Here is a 17,089-nt window from a genome sequence, read left to right as displayed (position 1 = left end):
TGGAAGAAGAGAGCAAGTTTGAGTAAACAGTTTCTTTATGTTAAAAGAACCAGCTCCTGGAATCATGACTCCTTTTCTGTGTGTGTTCTTCGAATTGTTTCAGTGCATCAGCCCTTCCCGTGCTCTGTTCACGTACATTTTTGTGCAGTGGCTTATTGTTGCTGTGATGTGTTGCACAGATATGTTCAGCAAGGCACCTAATGTAATTAGTAGCAAGACTTGAGAAGGGGTTCTCCTAACTTCAAGAGCTGCTTCCATCTCTTTCCTTTGCCTCTGTTTTAGTGTCGTAAGTCCTATAGATGGGAAGTCCATGGAATCTATAACAAGCGTGAAGATATTCCATGGATCAGAGTATAAAGCAAATGGAAAAGTCATCAGATGGACAGAGGTAAGCAAATGAAACTTGGCATTCTTGACCCCTTTTGAGCACAATTTTTTGCTAGGCCCAGAGACACATTCTGGGCTGATTCTGGAGGATGAGAAAAAAAAATATCTCTGTTTACCTTCTATACACCAGTTCCCTCTGGTCTATCTTAGCTCACTGGGAGAAAAGCCACCAACTGCAGCCTGCAGCAGTGTGACGTCTCCTCCTTCCTATGCACTAGCTTTTAGAGATTTGTTTGTATTGGAATTCAAGAAGGTGCATCTCTGAGTGGTACATACCATCTTTGCTGTTTTCTTCAGAAAGCTGGGCTAGTTATGCTGCACTCACAGATAAAACTATCTTAGATAACACGGTCTTTAAAAAATAAACTTATTTCACCAAGAAGAAAACTAAAAAGAGACTAAGTAACTTGTCCAAGATTACAGGGTAAATAAGTAATGGCAAAGTCCTGACTCAAACCCAGATCTGGCCAACGCCTAAGCTGTTTCCAGACTATTGTTCCTTAATTTGAAAGCCGTATTAGAGGCTTACGTGGAACTGAGAGGAGCGAGCAGGGACACCCTGTGTACATATCATACAAATCAGAAAATTTATTCTCTGAGAATAAACAGGTAGGTCCTGGGTCTCAATTTCTTGTCAACCTCATTTATACTCATCTGTAAAATAAAGCATTAAATTATAAAATCTCTAGGATTCCTTTTAGCTTTAAAAGTCCTAATTTTTTTCTGTTTTTTAAAATTTTATTGAGGTCATAATAGTTTATAACATTGTGAAATTTCAGTTGTACATTATTATTTGTCAGTCACCATACATATGTGCCCCTTTACCCCTTATGAACCCACCCCAACCCCCTCACCCTCTGGTAACCACTAATCTGTTCTCTTTGTCCCTGGTGTTTTTCTTCCACATATGAGTGAAATTATACAGTTTGTCTTTCTCTGTCTGGCTTATTTCACTTAACATAATACCCTCAAGGTCCATCCGTGTTGTTGCAAATGGGATGATTTTGTCTTTTTTTATGGCTGAGTAGTATTCCATTGTATATGTATGCCACATCTAAAAGTCTTAATTTTTAAAAAAGTACTGTGACGTCTAGCTTTTCCATTTTATGCACAAGGTAACTGAGGCCATGAGAGGTTAAGTGCCTTGCCTAAGTTCACATGACTGGTTCCTGATAGCAAGAGACCAGAACCTGGTTCTCCAGTTCTCGAGCTCTTGCTCCAAGGAACTTATCTTTCATACCAGGCTTGGTGTTTTCATATGCAACTCAGTGTTTTTAGCTGCTTGCTTTGTAATGATTATCCCTTTGACACATTTTGAGTAATGCAGGGTCTGGAACATATAAAACGGTTTATCGCTTACAAAATAGTTTGACCTCCATTCCCTCAAAAGTAGGGAGGCAACCCATCTTATTTGCATAATGAGAAAACAGGCTCAGAGAGGCCCTGTGACTTTTCTGTTACTAGTTACTGGCAGAGCAGGGCCAGAGGTCTCCTGGCTCCCAGTCTAGAGCTCTTCCCATCATTTCGTGCTGCCGTTCTCACTAGTGCATCGGGCACAGGACTTCAGAGCTCCCCGCTTTGTAGTATTCTTAGTATAAGCCCCTTATTGAGCTGTAAGCTAGGAGTTGGTATCTATAAGCATTGTGTATTTGCATATCTCTTTTATATAATGCTTTTATATTATTTTCTCTTTACAATAACCAGAGAGGACAGGGGCTTTCCATTTTACAAAGGCAAATTGGGCATGAAGAAGTCAAAGGACTTGCTCCTGACCCTCCTCTATGTGACTAGGACTTGGGTCTCTCAGTTCCAAGTTTGCTGTGTTTCTGCCTGTGCCCAGTGCAGTGCTCAGCTTGGTGCCAGGACACTGACACAGCTCTGGCCTCAGCAGTGGCAGGGCCATGGATGGGAAAGCTCTGTCTGTGTGAGGAGCAGAAGACTTGGATCTGGGCTTGGCCCTGCATCTAAGTACTTCTAGCTCTTGAGTGAGTCACTTCTCTTCTCTGAGTAATCTGTAATACAAGGGGGTTGGGTCACATAATCTATAAGGGCCAAAATCTGAGACTCTAAGATCGTTTTCTAAGAAAATTGTTCACATATAAGGATTACCTCTTAGAAGTGCACAATGCAAAATGGAAGCCTTTTGGGGTTCTGAGTAAAACATACCATTATGACCATGGCCAAGAGCAGGGAGATAGGCGGGTCAGGTCTTCTTGCACATCTCAGAGGATGAGGGTGCTCATACACAGTGAGCTGATGCACTTGTTTCTTCCCATATCTCCTGAGCGCAAGGTTAAGTCTCTTTTGTGTGGGGAACAGGTGTTTTTCCTAGAAAGCGATGACCAGCACAATTGCCTGAGTGATCCTGCAGATCATAGCCGATTGACTGAGCACGTTGCCAAGGCTTTTTGCCTTGCTCTCTGTCCCCATCTGAAGCTTCTGAAGGAAGATGGAATGACTAAACTGGGACTACGTGTGACGCTTGACTCAGATCAGGTAAGAAGAGTCTCAGGTAGCCTTTGAAGCTGGCCTTGGGCAGTCTGTATTTTCTGACATGAGGTTTCCTGCATCAACCCAGAGAGCTTAATTCTCTGCACCTTCTGGCTTGACCAGATGTAAGTCACCTGGCCTTCCCTCTATTAGTAATACACCTGCATGTGTTGGTCAGAGTCTGAACCATCTGAACCTTGTCTTCCTCACCTGAATGTCTTCCAAGGACTGTCTGTAGTGTGGGGTAAGGAGGGGAAGTGTGTGTGAGGGACCTGCCAGCCCTGTGTGAACAGTATCAGTGCTACTCTTTGAGAACCGCCCAGTCCCACCCTTCAGGAATCATTCTGCCTCCCTCAGAGAGCAGGTCCTAAGCTGTCCCATGTCCTGTTTTTTCTTAATCCAACTACAGCAGGCTTCTGCTGACTGGGCTCTGCAGCTCCCACTCCTTAAGATTTTTCTTACTGTCAACGTTTCCATGCTGGTTGGTGGCTAAGACTTGAGCTATTTCTCCATTACTTTTCCTGTCAGCTCAGGTCTCCTATGGCCGGGCTTCCCTCCCTGTCTTAACTTTTTTGTATGCTGTTTGTAGTAACAGTCCAGTCTTAGCACATGCCCCTTGCCCCAATTCCTTGTTCCATTGTCTCTCTCCTGTGGTTTAGCATTCTCATCTCTCTACATTTCTTTGGATTTTGGATCCTGTGACATATCTCAGTGCTCCTGCTTTGATGCAGAGTTGTGTCATTATCAGGAAAAATGTGAAAGGTTATATATCTGGCTCCATTTCCTGACTGGTCATCATCAAGTATATATTTTCTGTTTAAGGTCTTGCCCAATGCCGTAGTAAGCATATCAGGGTAATACAAGTGAGGTTTCATGGTCCTTTCTCGAATGGTACTGATAATCTGGCTGGAGAGAATTACCTCATATAAACAACTAAAGAACAAGCATTTTTCTGCTAAATGTTTGAGCCTTTTGAGGGCAGGGGCCCTGTTACATTCATCTTTGAATCCTTGTATTTGTACATGCTCATAAAATGGTGTGTGGATGGATGGAAGAACAGATGTTCAGTTCCTGCTATGTTAGGGAATTGTACCTAGTATGTTTCTCATTTTAATTTTCACAACCAAAGTTTCTTGTATTATCTCTGACATTCCATACCTCCCTACACCATGCCTCTCCCCCACTCCCCCCGACCCTTTCCTTTCCTGGGAAACTAGGGTCTTGCCCAAGGTCTCACAGCTACCAAGTGGTAGGGTCAGGATGAATAAAGGACAGGATGATAAATGACAATTAAGGGAAGAAAAGGAGAAATTTGTGTTCACTGCCATGTGTCTAGCCCATGGCCAAGAAGGACATCCCTTTCCTGCTCAGCCTCTTTGGCCCTGAGCCCCCTGGAGAGAGCTTTGTCCAGTAACCTGTCATTCCCTTCTCTCTGCGGTGTAGGTTGGCTATCAAGCAGGGAGCAATGGCCAGCCCCTTCCCTCGCAGTACATGAACGATCTGGACAGCGCTTTGGTGCCGGTGATCCATGGAGGGGCCTGCCAGCTCAATGAGGGCCCCATCGTCATGGAACTCATCTTTTATATTCTGGAAAACATTGCATAGACAGAGAGGACTTCATTTTTTTTCCTGTTCAGACCTGTTGCAACAGCAGTCATACCCAAATCATTTGCACTTTAGAACTGGAAGATTAAGCTTTTGTTAACACTATTAATGGTGATGGGGGGAGGGAGTGGGGGTTTGGGGGTCATGGGTGGGAAAGGGTGGTTGGGGGGACAGAGGTTCCATAATTCTAAGTCTTCTATGCATCGTCCACCAAGAAGATCTGGGCAGCTTCTGTTACTGCACAGCAGTTATGCTATCCTTGCAGCTAATCTCCTTCTGTTACTATTTAGACAAGAATCCTGCTCCTCTGTTTTAAGACTTACTTACGGTCTTGTGCTCGGAAATGCTCCAATGGGTACAACAATGACCAACGGTGGGTGGGAGGGCAGAGGGGAAATAAAAAATGAAGCATCAGTCTTGCACTCTTTGTACAGAATTGATATACTGATCTTGTCCCAGTTACACCACAGTGACTTCAGGTAGAAGTCACACAGAAATTTTTGTTTTTAGCACATTATTCATTGAAGTGAATCAAAGACCCAACAGACTGTCTCTCGTCTAGCCCAGGAAGGGCAGCTCGGTGTAAACGAGGTCACTTGGACCGCAGAGCTGAGTTCAGGATTGCTGGAGATGTGCCCCAGGGAGTGGCGGGTATTGAATAAGGGCTTTCTGGGAAAGCTGACAGGATACACCCAAGATGTTTTTAGTTATAATATACACTAGAGCTATTTTTAAAAACCTTTTACTGAGAAATAATTTAAATTTCCAGGAAAGTTGCAAGTACCAAAAAACCTATGCACGCCTTACCTAGATTCACCCATTTTTCAAGTATTAACATTTTGCCTCATGTGCTTCATCATTGTTTCTCTCTCTCCATAAAAACTGAGGCATTTGAAAGTAAGTCGCATGCATCATCGCCCTTTACCCCTAAATGCTTTAATGCTTATTTCCTAAAAATAAGGATATCCTCTTACCTAACTGCAAGACAGTTCTCAACTTGAGTCCATGTAGCATTGACCTGATACTTTAAGCTATCATCTGTCCAATGTCCTTCATAGCATTTTTCCCTCCAGTAAAGCTTCCAGCCTAGGATCAGACATGGCAAGTAGCTGTCCTCTTTCATCGATATTTTTAGTGAATTCCCTCACCCCATTTTTTAAGTAGAAAATGCCTCATTTTGAATTTGGTGTTTCCTGATAATTAGAATCAGTTTATGCATTCTTGGCCAGAAGCCTCCCTAAATGATGCTGTATCCTTTTTAGGGCATCTTATCTGGGGTCACTTGATAGCCATCTGTGCCCTTCATTAATTATGGTAAATTTTGATGACCTGGTCAAGGTCTTGTTCAGTTTTTTCACTGTATATTTTACCCCTTGGAATGAATAACCAATATGTGTAGAGACACTTTCAGATTATGCAGATATCTTGCTCATCAAAATTTCCCCTTGGATTTAGTGTCCACTGATGTTTCTTGTCTGAATTGATCTTTTCTATGATGGCTACAAAATGGTTTTCCAATTCCAGCACTGTAACTTAATTTTCATTATGAGCTTATAGAGTACTTTTTGAATGGTTGTAATTCATTATTTTGGTGCTCAAATGGTCTGATTTGGCCAGAGGAAGCCCCTTTAAGCTAGTTCCTACGTCCTGGTGACATGCTCCTATCATGTTATGGAAAACTTTCTTTTCTTGCCTGACAAGATGCTCCAGGATCATCTTGTGCTTACCCTGCCCCAGCCACGGAGTCAGCCATTTCTCCAAGGAGCCCTGGTTTCTTTTAGTGAGAGTGGTATGAGGAACCAAGATTTGGTTTACATATATGTGATGCATTCTGATCATTTTCTCTTTTAGTAAAAACTTATTTTGGTCTCAGACCAAATGGATGTCATAACCCAGTCTGAAAAACACTGCTCTTAGGCCAACTCCCTCCCTTGTGAGTGGCATCTTCTGAAAGCCCAGGCCAAGCAGGCGTCCCTCTGCAGGAAAAGGACAGTTCCAAGAATCCCCTGGAAGCTAATGCAGGCCTCAGTGGCCAGAGGTGGGCTTAGCGCTTGGCATGTACAGGCTGTGGAACTGTTGAGGGCAATAGGGCAGCAGCTGTTTTCCAGAGGCCCAAAAGCCTGGCCGTTGAAGCGTGGCTAGCTAGGTGTATCCGTCTTCGGGATGGGTGGGGTATCCACATTCTACAGCTGCCGCTCCATAGGCTTTGCTGATGGTGCTTACAGAAAACTGTGACTGACCTTCTCATAGACTCAGAGGTACTCGGGGCCTCTGAGGGAAAACAAGAGTACATGCCCATAGAACACCAGCTTGTAAGGACTGAGCCCTGGGACTGCCACCCCCTAAACCCAACAGGAAAGGTATTTGGGGTGTAACATCCAGCTTGGTGTAAATATACCTCGGAAGTTTGGACTTGGTTCCATTTTCCTATAGAAGTTTGTCTTTCTTCTCACTCAGCTAAATAATCTTGCAACTGTACGTACTTCTGGATCAGTGCAAGCTTTTTAATTCTCCCACTAAGGACAAACTCTGGCCCCTACAGAGTCAGGTCCATTCTCAATTGTGTAAAATGTCCTTTATGTTTAGTAAAATCTTCTTGTGGAATTAGGCATAAAATACCCAAGGCTAGTTTACTTTTTTCCTTCTTTAACTTTGTTTTTATGCACCATATATTGTAAGAATTATATATAGCGGAGAGCTGAAACATCACATTTCTAAGTCAGTCAAAATTTTCTAGAATGTAAACGTAAAATATAGAGACTTAGATATGAGATCCTTATAAACTAAAGAGGAATAGAATTGCCATTCTGGTAACTTATTAAATTTTTTTAAATTCTTGAATTCTTACCAAATGCTAGGCAATACAGTTTCCCTTTTTTTTTTTTTTTTTTTTTTAAGATTTCTTTTCCTTTTTCTCTCCAAATACCCCCAGTACATAGTTTTGTATTTTTAGTTGTGGGTCCTTCTAGTTGTGGGATGCCACCTCAGCATGGCCTGATGAGCAGTGCCATGTCCGCGCCTAGGATTCGAACCAGCAAAACCCTGGGCCGCCAAAGCGGAGCACGCCAACTCAACCACTGGGCCACGGGGCCAGCCCCTCATTTATTTTTGTCAGCACCTTCTGAGCACCTACTAGACTCCAGGGCTATAGAAAATGGGACTCTGCCCTGTGTTACATTCCCATCTAGTGTCTTTCCTCATTCAGTGGTTCCTGAATGCAGGTGGGCCCAAAATTTACAACTGAATTTACTTCTATCATAACTAGTCATCTCAGGAATAATTTATACACTTAATGCATTTCAGACAATAATCAAGCAATCCGCTTGTTATATAGAAACATGTGATGTGATGGAGTTGGACCCCCACAAGCTCCCTGGCTCTACCAGTTTCATCCTTTTTGGGGGGGGGGGTGCAGTGGGGGGAGGAAGATCAGCCCTGGGCTAACATTTGCTGCCAATCTTCCTCTTTTTGCTGAGGAAGACTGACCATGAGCTAACATCCATGCCCATCTGCCTCTACTTTATATGTGGGACGCCTGCCACAGCCATGGCTTGATGAGCGGTACCATGTCCGCACCTGGGATCCAAACTGGCAGACCCCAGGCTGCCGAAGCAGAATGTGCGAACTTAACCGCTTCGCCCCGGGCTGCCCCTACCAGTTTCATCCTAAAAGGAGCTGCCTTTACTTATGGGGGAAGATCTTTTAGGAGCTGCCCAGAAATATTTGGAAAACAAGCTCTCAAAATTTGGAAGCAACAATACAGGCTTCAGAATGGTACTATAAGAAAGAAAAATAATGTTAAAGTCACAAAATAGTTTGCCCTTTAATTATAAGCAGGACTTGCTGATAAGTTTCTTCCTATTTTATTCAGTTCACTAATTCAGAAGAATGTGTGCCTTGCACCAGATCAAAGAGAGTATTTAAAATTTAAAAATTATCTGGGTGAGGGCTGGGTCCCAGCTGCCCACGCATCCCTAATCTCCGATGTGTGATTGCAGCATCTGGACAAATCTTAGGACAAGATGAGGCTGGGCAGGATCCTCCCCCTAGCAGTGACCCCCGTGTGCCTTGACTACAACAGAGGCCTTTTAAGAACCTCAGTCGCCAAGTCCAGTAGGTGGCTTTGTCTTGCTTCCCTCTGCCTGGAGGTTGTTTTCCAAAAAGCAAAGAGCAATGAAGCAGACAAATCTGTGAGCCATGGAAAACTTCCTATCAAACTGGAATAGGGCATTTCCAGCAGAGGCCTGAGTTTAGGAATTCCTAGGGCTGGCTGGAACATTCAAGAACAGCTGTCCTTCTAGCCCTCTTAGTAAGCAGCGGATTGGGTACAAACCCTGAGGGGAAGACTAGGTTGGGTCAGGAAACCTCCTGGCCACCCCTTTGTTCTAGGCCACCTTATGGAGGCTTACGACCCTCCTTTTCATTCTAGAGTACTGCTTGACACACAGGTGTGACTGCAATTAAGTGTTTAGTCTCCCACCTGGAGAAATTTTGGTAGTTCACTCTGAGAGGTAAGACTGGTCAGAAAGCGCTTGGAAAAAAGTCATTTGCCTGGCATTCCTGCTCTTACCCACTAAAAGCTCTCTCTCGAGGGCAGGAAAGCATGGTCCAGCCCTATCCCAGAAACAGACACACACGAAAGCTCAACCCTGACCTGTGCTTATGCAATACGAGAGAGATAAGGAAGCTGAATGTATTTGCTTCACTTAGAGGCTTTAAAAAATGATCTTGAGGAATGCTGTGTTGAACTGAAGTTAATGCTTCAAAAAAGGAGAAAAAAAAAAGATGGGATGTTAAAGTTTATTTCTAAGAAATGTAGAATATTGCTGTTTTTGAATATTAAATCTATTGTAACCACAAATCCCTCCTATGTCTCCATTCAGAATAACAAAGCCAAGGAGAATTTCTTGGGAAAGAACTGGGGGATTTCCCTGGGTGAACCCCTGAAGAGGCGATGCTTCCCCTGCCCTCTCTCAGAAGAGGAAGCCATAGCTGCAGTGCCTGTCAATTAAATGTTACTGCTACTCTGGCTTTTAAAAAGTGACAAGGAGCAGGGCTTTTGTTTAGGACTTTGATGGTTACTCTGTGTGTAGAGTATAAAACCCTTGTAATGACTTAGACCTAGTTTCTTAAATAAAAAGTTACTTAAAATTATTATATATATATATAATTTTTTTTCTTCAGTTAACAGTCTTTTAGTCTTAGGTGCATGGACTGAGTCCACAGCACAAACTTGCCCTTACTGCCCACCACACGTCCTGAACATAACCTCCCTCCTCCACTGAGAGCTCTGGGAAGCAGGGACGCTGGGGCAGCAGCCGTGAGGAACCAAGGCACAGGCAGAGCCAGGGTAAACGGGGCTGTATGGGACGGGCTGCCACTGACCAACTGGAGTCACGGAACCCTGCCCCGCCCTAAGCCAGGGGCTTCCCGATCACGCTCGAGTTCTCCCATCCCTCACAGTTACATCTTTTAAAGGCACATCCAGGAATGCTGCAACTGGGGGCTGGGGAAAGCTGCACACAGTTGCTCACAGGGTTACGGGGCTACAAGACTCCATGGCACAGAGCAATGAGGCCTTGCCTTCACTCAGAGGGAGGGGGAGGGGGACTCCTGGATTCCTGCCTGCTTCAGTGGAGGCCCAGGGAGGGGTCAGCAACAGGAAAGACAGACCAGGACGGTGGTCAGTAATGCACGTACTTAACAGGTCTTTGGTGCTTGTGTAGCAGCATCTCCCTTAGGTACAAAGGGTTCTGTAGCCAGCAAAGCTGGGAAAAGTATGCTCCCGCACACAATCGCTGGCCTGACTCTGACCATCTGCTGCACAAGGGCACAAAGCATGGGAAGTGAGTGTAAACTGCAGTGAATATCCAAATACAGTTTAGAAAGGACTTCCTAAAGATAGACCTGGGAAGGTTTACTTCCCTCCTCAGGTCTATTGAGGATCATGAGCCCTATCCAACAGTTTTGCCTCTTGATCATCCTCACAGATGAGAAATTCTTAGGCTTGCTCCCCAGATATGAGTACTGGAAGGGGCCTGGGCAGAGAGCAGGGGGCAGAGGTTCGGAGGGCCCAGAGAGCTGCCCACCTCACAGGCCCCTGGGCTCCAGGACCAGCCAGTTCTCAGTGACTATCTGCACGTCCTGGCCACTCAGAGGCTCCCGCAGCCTCACCTTCACCTCCAGCTTGCCCCCAGTGGGCTTCCTTCCATCCAGGACCTGTGAAGACCACAGAAAGGGGAGATGGTAACTGAAGGGGGCAGGGGCTGGGAGCAGGCAGCTCCCTCTGTCACAGGTAAGGAATGAGAAGAGAGAAAACGTCCTGCAGTATCAACACAGAAGTCACATTTCATGACAACACTGCCCTTCTGCTCTTTGGTGCAGGTGGGGATGGTTTTAGGTTAAGTTTTATAAACAAAGTATTATATAAATCCAAATAAGCATCAATGCTCTCACCTAGAAACCTAGAGCTCTGCTCACTCAGTTTCCTCAAGGCAACTCCTGGAAAAAATGCTCTGGCTTCAAGGTACAGCTTGAAAACCACTAAGCCCAAACCCTCACTTCACAATGGCCCAGAGAAAGTGGATGGTAAAGTTATATAGCCACTGTATGGCAAGGCCAGGACTAGAACCCAGGCCAAGCAAGGGTTCCTTTCCAGCCCCCACACTGCTTCCCTCTTTCTGGGTATGAGGTGGGGCAGCTGGAGTGCAAAGCAATCCTACAGGCTCAAGAAGTGTGACCACTCTCAATGGGACCAATACAGAGCAGGCGCCACTTAAGAACGACTCCCCCCCAGCAGGTGGCGGGGTGGGTGGAGGGCAGGCACCCTACAGGGGGAGAAGCCCCAGTCTACAAAGGCATCAGCAAAGCTCTGGGCTGAGCTCTGCCCAGGACACACTGTACGAGCTCATGTAACACCTTCTCCTCTCTGGATCTTAGTTTCCTCATCCATCAGGCAAGCTCTTAGAATCCCTGCCTGTGAATTCGATGAGTTCACAGAAGCTTAAGGAGCAGTGTGGGGCTGATTTCCAAACACTAGGTGCGTTCTGGTGGGTCCCTGATCCAGACTTTATCAACTTTATGTCCAGAGTTTGTTCTGCTTCATCACGCTGCCAGACAATTGCCCCAACCATAACTCCACCCCTAAAACCTAGAAATTGCTGTGTGCCAAGTTGACAGCAATGATCACACCCCTCTAATGCACCATCTGGGAACCTGAGTGGCCCAGAGTGTTGTGGAAGGAGTACAGCTACTTCTTGTCTGGGTAGCACTATGACATTTTCTCAGACCCTCTGAATCTCTTCATTTGTGAAATGGGAATAGCACCTACTCTACAGCACACTTGTGGATATTTTTAAATTAACGGGCAAAAAAGCCTACACAAGGGACTGATGTTCAATGACTGTTGGCTCTTCTCTTGCCAAGCCCTCTAGTTCGCCCACCCTACCTCCACAATCTCTCTGATCTCACACTCATTCTCCAGCCGCTCCAGTTTCAGGTGAGCTGTGCCGACCAGCTTGTCACTTCTGAAGAAGGATCTGGGAAGCCAAGAGTTAGAGAGGCTTGAACTGAGCAGGGAAGGCAGGAATGATCCAGCTAAGCCCAGCACAGGAAAAGAGTAGTAGCAGGGGCAGGAGCAGCAGCAATGGAGGCCATTCCTTCCAGCCCAACTAGTCAGTGTGACTGATGGTCGGGGGCCTCACCCTTTGTGGAAGATTTCAAATTTGATTCCTTTGCTTTGAATCACCCTCCTGAAGCCTCGGTGGTTTCGGTTGATGTTTAGTTTGAACAGCTGATCAAATTCTACAAGAAGGGGAGAAGACAAGAAGGGGCGAAGACAAGAAGAGACTTGGGTCCCAGGGATTTCCTGAGGAAACAGAGGGCTAGAGCTGGCCTCCCATCCTGATCTCTCTGCCCGCAATTCAGAGGGGCTGCCACCAGAGGGACGTAGAGCATGGAGATCCTGGCCTTGGCAGTCCAGCTGGACAGTTCTCATACTTTTAGACACAGATTACACCAAAGGGGGAAGGACTTGGAATTTGGAGTCCAGATTCCTGGATTCAAGTCCCATTCCCACCACCTCCTTGCTATGAGGCCCCAGGCGGGACCCTTTACCTCCCTGAGCCTGTTTCCCCAACTACATTAGAGGAGTGATGATAATACCTGCCTTTATCTCCCAAGTTGAGTAGACCAAGTAAGATAATAGATCTGAAAGCACTCTGGAAACATAAGTGCTGGAGACAGAGAGGAAGGGAGGAGAAAGTGGCCCTCACCTGGTGAGTTTGTGTTCTTTACCACAGCTGTTTTGCTTTTTTGAGCCTGCTCCTAAAGCAGTAAGAAGGAAGAAGTCAGGACAGCTTGAAAAAAAACAGGTATCCAGGGCCGGGAACTCTGGGCTAAGTCTGTGTCGAGGGAAGGGACCCCTGTAGGGAATGGGCCCGAGGGTCTTCAAACCCCTCCCTATGGGAGACCTCCCAGGGATGCAGAGAAATGGAGCACAGGGTCCTGGAATGGAAGACGGGGTTCAGAAGATCCTACCTCTACCTGAACCTCACCGAGTTAGGGTAGTGGAACTCAAACCGCACAAAAGCATCCAAGTCATCAGGGGTCACCCCTATGAAAGAGAAACGGGAGTCAGGATCAGAAGGGTTAGCCAGGAGCCCAGCACTTGATGTGGAGGGAGAGCCAAAGCTTCCCTATTGGCCAGTCTGGGCAAGAGCCTCCTGGAGTAGGGTGGCTTTAGGGCTACCTGGAGGTGCTGGGAGGTTCATTCCCCGGACAATGATCAGATGCATTTCTGTGCTGTTGAGTTCTGAGAAGATCCTACAGCCAGGAAGCAAGGAGAAAGAGCAGTGGGGAAAGGTCTCCTCTTCCAGTGACTGCCTGCCAGCTGGGTGGCTGGTAATCAGGAGGGGAGGGGCCCAGGGAGGCAAAGCTTGTCTGGGTTAGCAGCAGCAAAGCTGGTACACAGACCTTGGGCTCTGACCCCTAGTCCAGAGCTCCTTCCCCAGCCACCCACAGCTCTGAGCTCCTCACAGGCAGGTGTCATGTCCTCTCCCCACCCCCTCCACTCCCAGCCCCAGTGCCTAGAGCAGGGCCAAGCCTGGGAAGCCTCACTCAAGGGCCCTAAGTCTCCAGCCTTGGCTCCCAGCCTCTTGCTCCATCCCTGCATGGAGCCATTGTCTCCCTTAGGCTTCAGCACCTCACAGTCTGGAATGTCTTCAACTCAAAGTGGTGGCTGGGAGGGTCGAGGCCCTGGGCCTGGGCCAGCTGCAGGATTTCAAGCTGCTTCCTGCGGTCCTGAGCAAGCTTCTCAAACCTGATAGGGACAGGCACGCACATCAACATGGCGGGGTTCATTTCTGCTCCCCACCCAACAAGCCCCAGCCCCAGCCCCTCACTTACCGGGTAGTCTCAGTCACATTGCCTTGGTGCATGAACTGCTTAGAGTACAGCAGACACTTCTGAAAATAGGGGTCCAGAGTGACTCCAGAGCCCAGAGCAGGATCTGTCTAGGTTGGCATTCGAGGCCTGACTTCTGAAAGCTACAACTTTCTGCAGCTTCACCCCTCTGCTTCCCCAACACATACCCCAAGGTCATCGTTTCCAAGTCCAATCACACTTTTCTGCCTAAGTTTTTGCTGTTTCCTCTCTTGAGGATAGCCATTTCCCCAAATTCACTTAGCAAACTCCTATTCTTCCTTCAAAACCTAATAGAAACGTCACTTCAGAAGGCCAACTTGCAGGCAGCACTTCAGACAGTTACACACACATACAAATATACATGTACATATATATTTTGATATATCTGTCTCCCCTAACTCTTCTTCCTCCCATCTTCAAAGTACTCTCCCCCCTCTACTCTGTTGTCTGAACTTCATAACCACCCTGAAAGAGGGGCATTAATCATCCTATTTTACAGATGAGAAGAATGTGGCTCAGAGAGGGGAAGTGCCTAGCCCAAGGTCACACAAGCAGTAAGAGGAAGAGCTAGAACTTGAATCCATGCCTCTCTCATCTGAGCCACATGCCTTTCCCCAGAGGGAGGCTGTGGGCACTGAAAGGGGAGGACAGACAAGCAGTCTACCAACCTCATGTTGCTCCAAAAGCATTTTTTGTAGCTGGGCATACACCTCCTCGGCCTTCTGGGAGAGTCGCAGGTCCTCATGATGAATGAGGATGAAGTCACCCTCCTCATCCGTCAAGGGTGAAGGCACCTGGCCAGGTCACAAGGCCCCTCAGGGCCCCAAGAGTCAGATTATTCCTCTACTGAGCCTAACAAATGCAGAAATCCAAACTAAATGTTTCTCCAGGTTCTACTAACCCCCAGTGGTGAGAACTCATTGCCTCCCCTTCTATCCCAGGCTGCTGCAATGCTCTGCCTCCCATTGGCCTTGCCTTGTCATCTCTGACCACAGGCAGCCTACCTGGCCTTCCCCTGGCCTCTCTTGGGAAAGAGATAGAGAAAGGCATAAGCAAAAGGCTCTTTCTCAGCTATCACCACGTCCTACCCAAGTCCCACCTCCTCCAAGCAGGTGCCTCCTTCATAGCCCTGCCCATCAAGCCTGTCACTCACCTTCTCTGCCAGAGAAGTCCTGCTGCTTAACCAGGTAGGACTCACCTTGGAGAGGTCCACGGGTCGCCCAGCTCGGACCTGGACGATTTGAGCCTCAAGGCACTTGGCCACCCGCATGTGAGCTTTGGCCTGCTCCAAGTCCTGGCCACGCTTGGCCTGCAGGGCAGCCCGCTGGTACTGCAGTTTCCGTGTCTCTAGCACTGCCAGCTGCTCCCGCACTGAAGGGAGAGGGACAATGGTTAGAGCCGTGCATGCCCCTCACCAGAGCCTTCACTCCTCCACCCCTCTTTGCCCAACTCACCAGAGGGACTCAGTGACTCCTTAGAACTCGAGGCCTTGGGCTCAGGCAGGGACCGGGATGAAGGAACCAGAGGCTGTGCTGGCTTCTTGGCCACTGGGGCCTGAGCTGGGGACTCATCCTGCAGGTGCCCAAGAGGCTATCACAGGCGATCTGTTCCCCACCCCAGCCATGCCCGCTCCCAGACTTGGGCTGTCTTCCTAACGCTGCACTAACTCACTGTGTGACCTGAGATGAACGGCTTCCCCTCATGGGCCCTAGAGAATCTCAGAGCTACAAGCAGCCTCAAAGCTCTGAACTACCCTTCCCAACAGGAGATGGCAGGGTAAAGGGTTGAACCTGGGCTCTGGAGTCAGAAAGACCTTGGTTTGAATCTAGCTCTGCTAACTCCTAGCTGGGTGCCCTTGGCCAAGTTTTTTGTCTGTAAAACGGAAGAAAGAATACCTCCCTTGCTGGGTTTGTTAGTATGGGCAACAACAGGGTCTGGGTTTGCCTCTCATCTGCTGTCTCCCCCCACCAACCCCGGAGACCTGGGCCCTCAGCCAAACCTCGTTCTCATCCTCGTCTTCCTCTGCTGGGGCTGCATCCTCTGAGGAAGCCAGTTTCTGGGCAGCTGCTAAAGTAGCTGCCACTGCATCCTCCTCAGTGACCGTGGTGGGTTCCAGGCCAGGGATGGGAGGGAATCCTGTGGAAGAGAGAGCCAGCTGGGAGAGGGGCAGGGGAGCCTCAGGGAAGCACTAGGCTGCTGTGGGCCCTGGCTGTATCTTCTTGGACATGGCTGGGATGGGTGGCTCCCACAAGAGTGGAGGCAGATCCATGAGAAATCATTTCCCCCTCCTCTGTCTTGCTCAGACACCTCCTCCTAAAGCCCCTAGGCCAAGGCCCACCCACCTGGAGGAACAGGCAACTCAGCAAAGTCAACTTTCCGTCCTGCGTGGTGTGCTCGAATGGCATCTTGATATTGCTGCAAGCGAAGGAAGGGAGGGACTTACGGTGGGCAGCAGTCTGCAGCCTCCACACGGGGAGAAACAGGGAGAGGAAGAAGGAGACAGCAGCCCCAGGAGGAAAAAGAGCCCCTGAAGCAGCAAGAGCTCCTGAGAGAGATACAGACGGGATGGGATCTCAAAGACCAGGGCTAGCTGCAAGAGCAGACAGACAGAGCGCCGCCAGCCAGGGGGAGAGGCCCACACAGGGCAGGGGGCTGCGTGGCTGCGGGCCCACCTTAGCAATGCGCTCGTGCATCCGGGCCTTGCGCTCATCCCCACTGCCCCGGGCCTGGAGGCCTGCCTCACGGTACTTGCTCAGCCTCTGCTGCAGCGCATCCAGCACTGTCTGTGGCTCAGTAGGGGCTGTTTGAAAGGAAGAAGGAGATGGCGTCAACTCTGCCTGCTTTTCCCCAGGTTGCCACTCCACAGTCCCACCATCCCATCCTACCTGGGGTTGCTGGGGTGTCAGGGGCCAGCAAGGGCTGCACTCGCTCCACTGCTGGGGATACAACTGAGGGTGCTGTGGGGGCCTTGGAAGCCTGTGGGAGGAGCTTCAGGTCTGGGGGACCCAGAGCAGAGGTGTCGATGGGGATGTCTGGCCAGCCCCAGCCCTAAAACTCCTCCCCAACCCTCGCCTGAGCAGGCTCCCCCCACCATCCGCATACTGACCCTCAGGTGCTGGGGGCATGGCACTCAGGTCCACAGGCTGCCCCTTCTCCAGAGCCTCCAGGACAGCACCAAATTTCT

General features: G+C 48.2%; 2 protein-coding genes across 11 annotated transcripts in view; one reads left to right on the top strand and one right to left on the bottom strand.

The window, feature by feature from the left end:
* The window catches only part of ZFYVE9 (zinc finger FYVE-type containing 9), a 192,745-nt gene extending 183,109 nt beyond the window's left edge, over window positions 1-9,636 (top strand). For all 10 annotated transcript variants that reach the window (XM_070609634.1, XM_070609641.1, XM_070609633.1 and 7 more), the window contains 3 exons: window positions 283-388; window positions 2,707-2,883; window positions 4,321-9,636. In XM_070609634.1, coding sequence (XP_070465735.1) covers window positions 283-388; window positions 2,707-2,883; window positions 4,321-4,482 — 445 coding nt within the window. In that variant the 3' untranslated portion in view covers window positions 4,483-9,636. The remainder of the gene's footprint in view (window positions 1-282; window positions 389-2,706; window positions 2,884-4,320) is intronic.
* The window catches only part of CC2D1B (coiled-coil and C2 domain containing 1B), a 14,202-nt gene continuing 6,381 nt past the window's right edge, over window positions 9,269-17,089 (bottom strand). Inside the window, exons 9-24 of the mRNA XM_008531667.2 lie at window positions 17,012-17,087; window positions 16,791-16,901; window positions 16,578-16,705; window positions 16,248-16,320; window positions 15,905-16,041; window positions 15,360-15,477; window positions 15,104-15,276; window positions 14,574-14,699; window positions 13,888-13,946; window positions 13,685-13,801; window positions 13,232-13,305; window positions 13,038-13,096; window positions 12,756-12,807; window positions 12,186-12,285; window positions 11,930-12,020; window positions 9,269-10,701 (exon numbers count right to left, since the gene is read on the bottom strand). Coding sequence (XP_008529889.2) covers window positions 10,573-10,701; window positions 11,930-12,020; window positions 12,186-12,285; window positions 12,756-12,807; window positions 13,038-13,096; window positions 13,232-13,305; window positions 13,685-13,801; window positions 13,888-13,946; window positions 14,574-14,699; window positions 15,104-15,276; window positions 15,360-15,477; window positions 15,905-16,041; window positions 16,248-16,320; window positions 16,578-16,705; window positions 16,791-16,901; window positions 17,012-17,087 — 1,623 coding nt within the window. The 3' untranslated portion in view covers window positions 9,269-10,572. The remainder of the gene's footprint in view (window positions 10,702-11,929; window positions 12,021-12,185; window positions 12,286-12,755; window positions 12,808-13,037; window positions 13,097-13,231; window positions 13,306-13,684; window positions 13,802-13,887; window positions 13,947-14,573; window positions 14,700-15,103; window positions 15,277-15,359; window positions 15,478-15,904; window positions 16,042-16,247; window positions 16,321-16,577; window positions 16,706-16,790; window positions 16,902-17,011; window positions 17,088-17,089) is intronic.

The sequence above is a fragment of the Equus przewalskii genome, chromosome 2 (genome assembly GCF_037783145.1).
Source record: "Equus przewalskii isolate Varuska chromosome 2, EquPr2, whole genome shotgun sequence".
Lineage (NCBI taxonomy): Eukaryota > Metazoa > Chordata > Mammalia > Perissodactyla > Equidae > Equus > Equus przewalskii.
The sequence above is the reverse complement of the archived record's forward strand: the minus strand, read 5'-3'. Positions and strand labels throughout refer to the sequence as shown.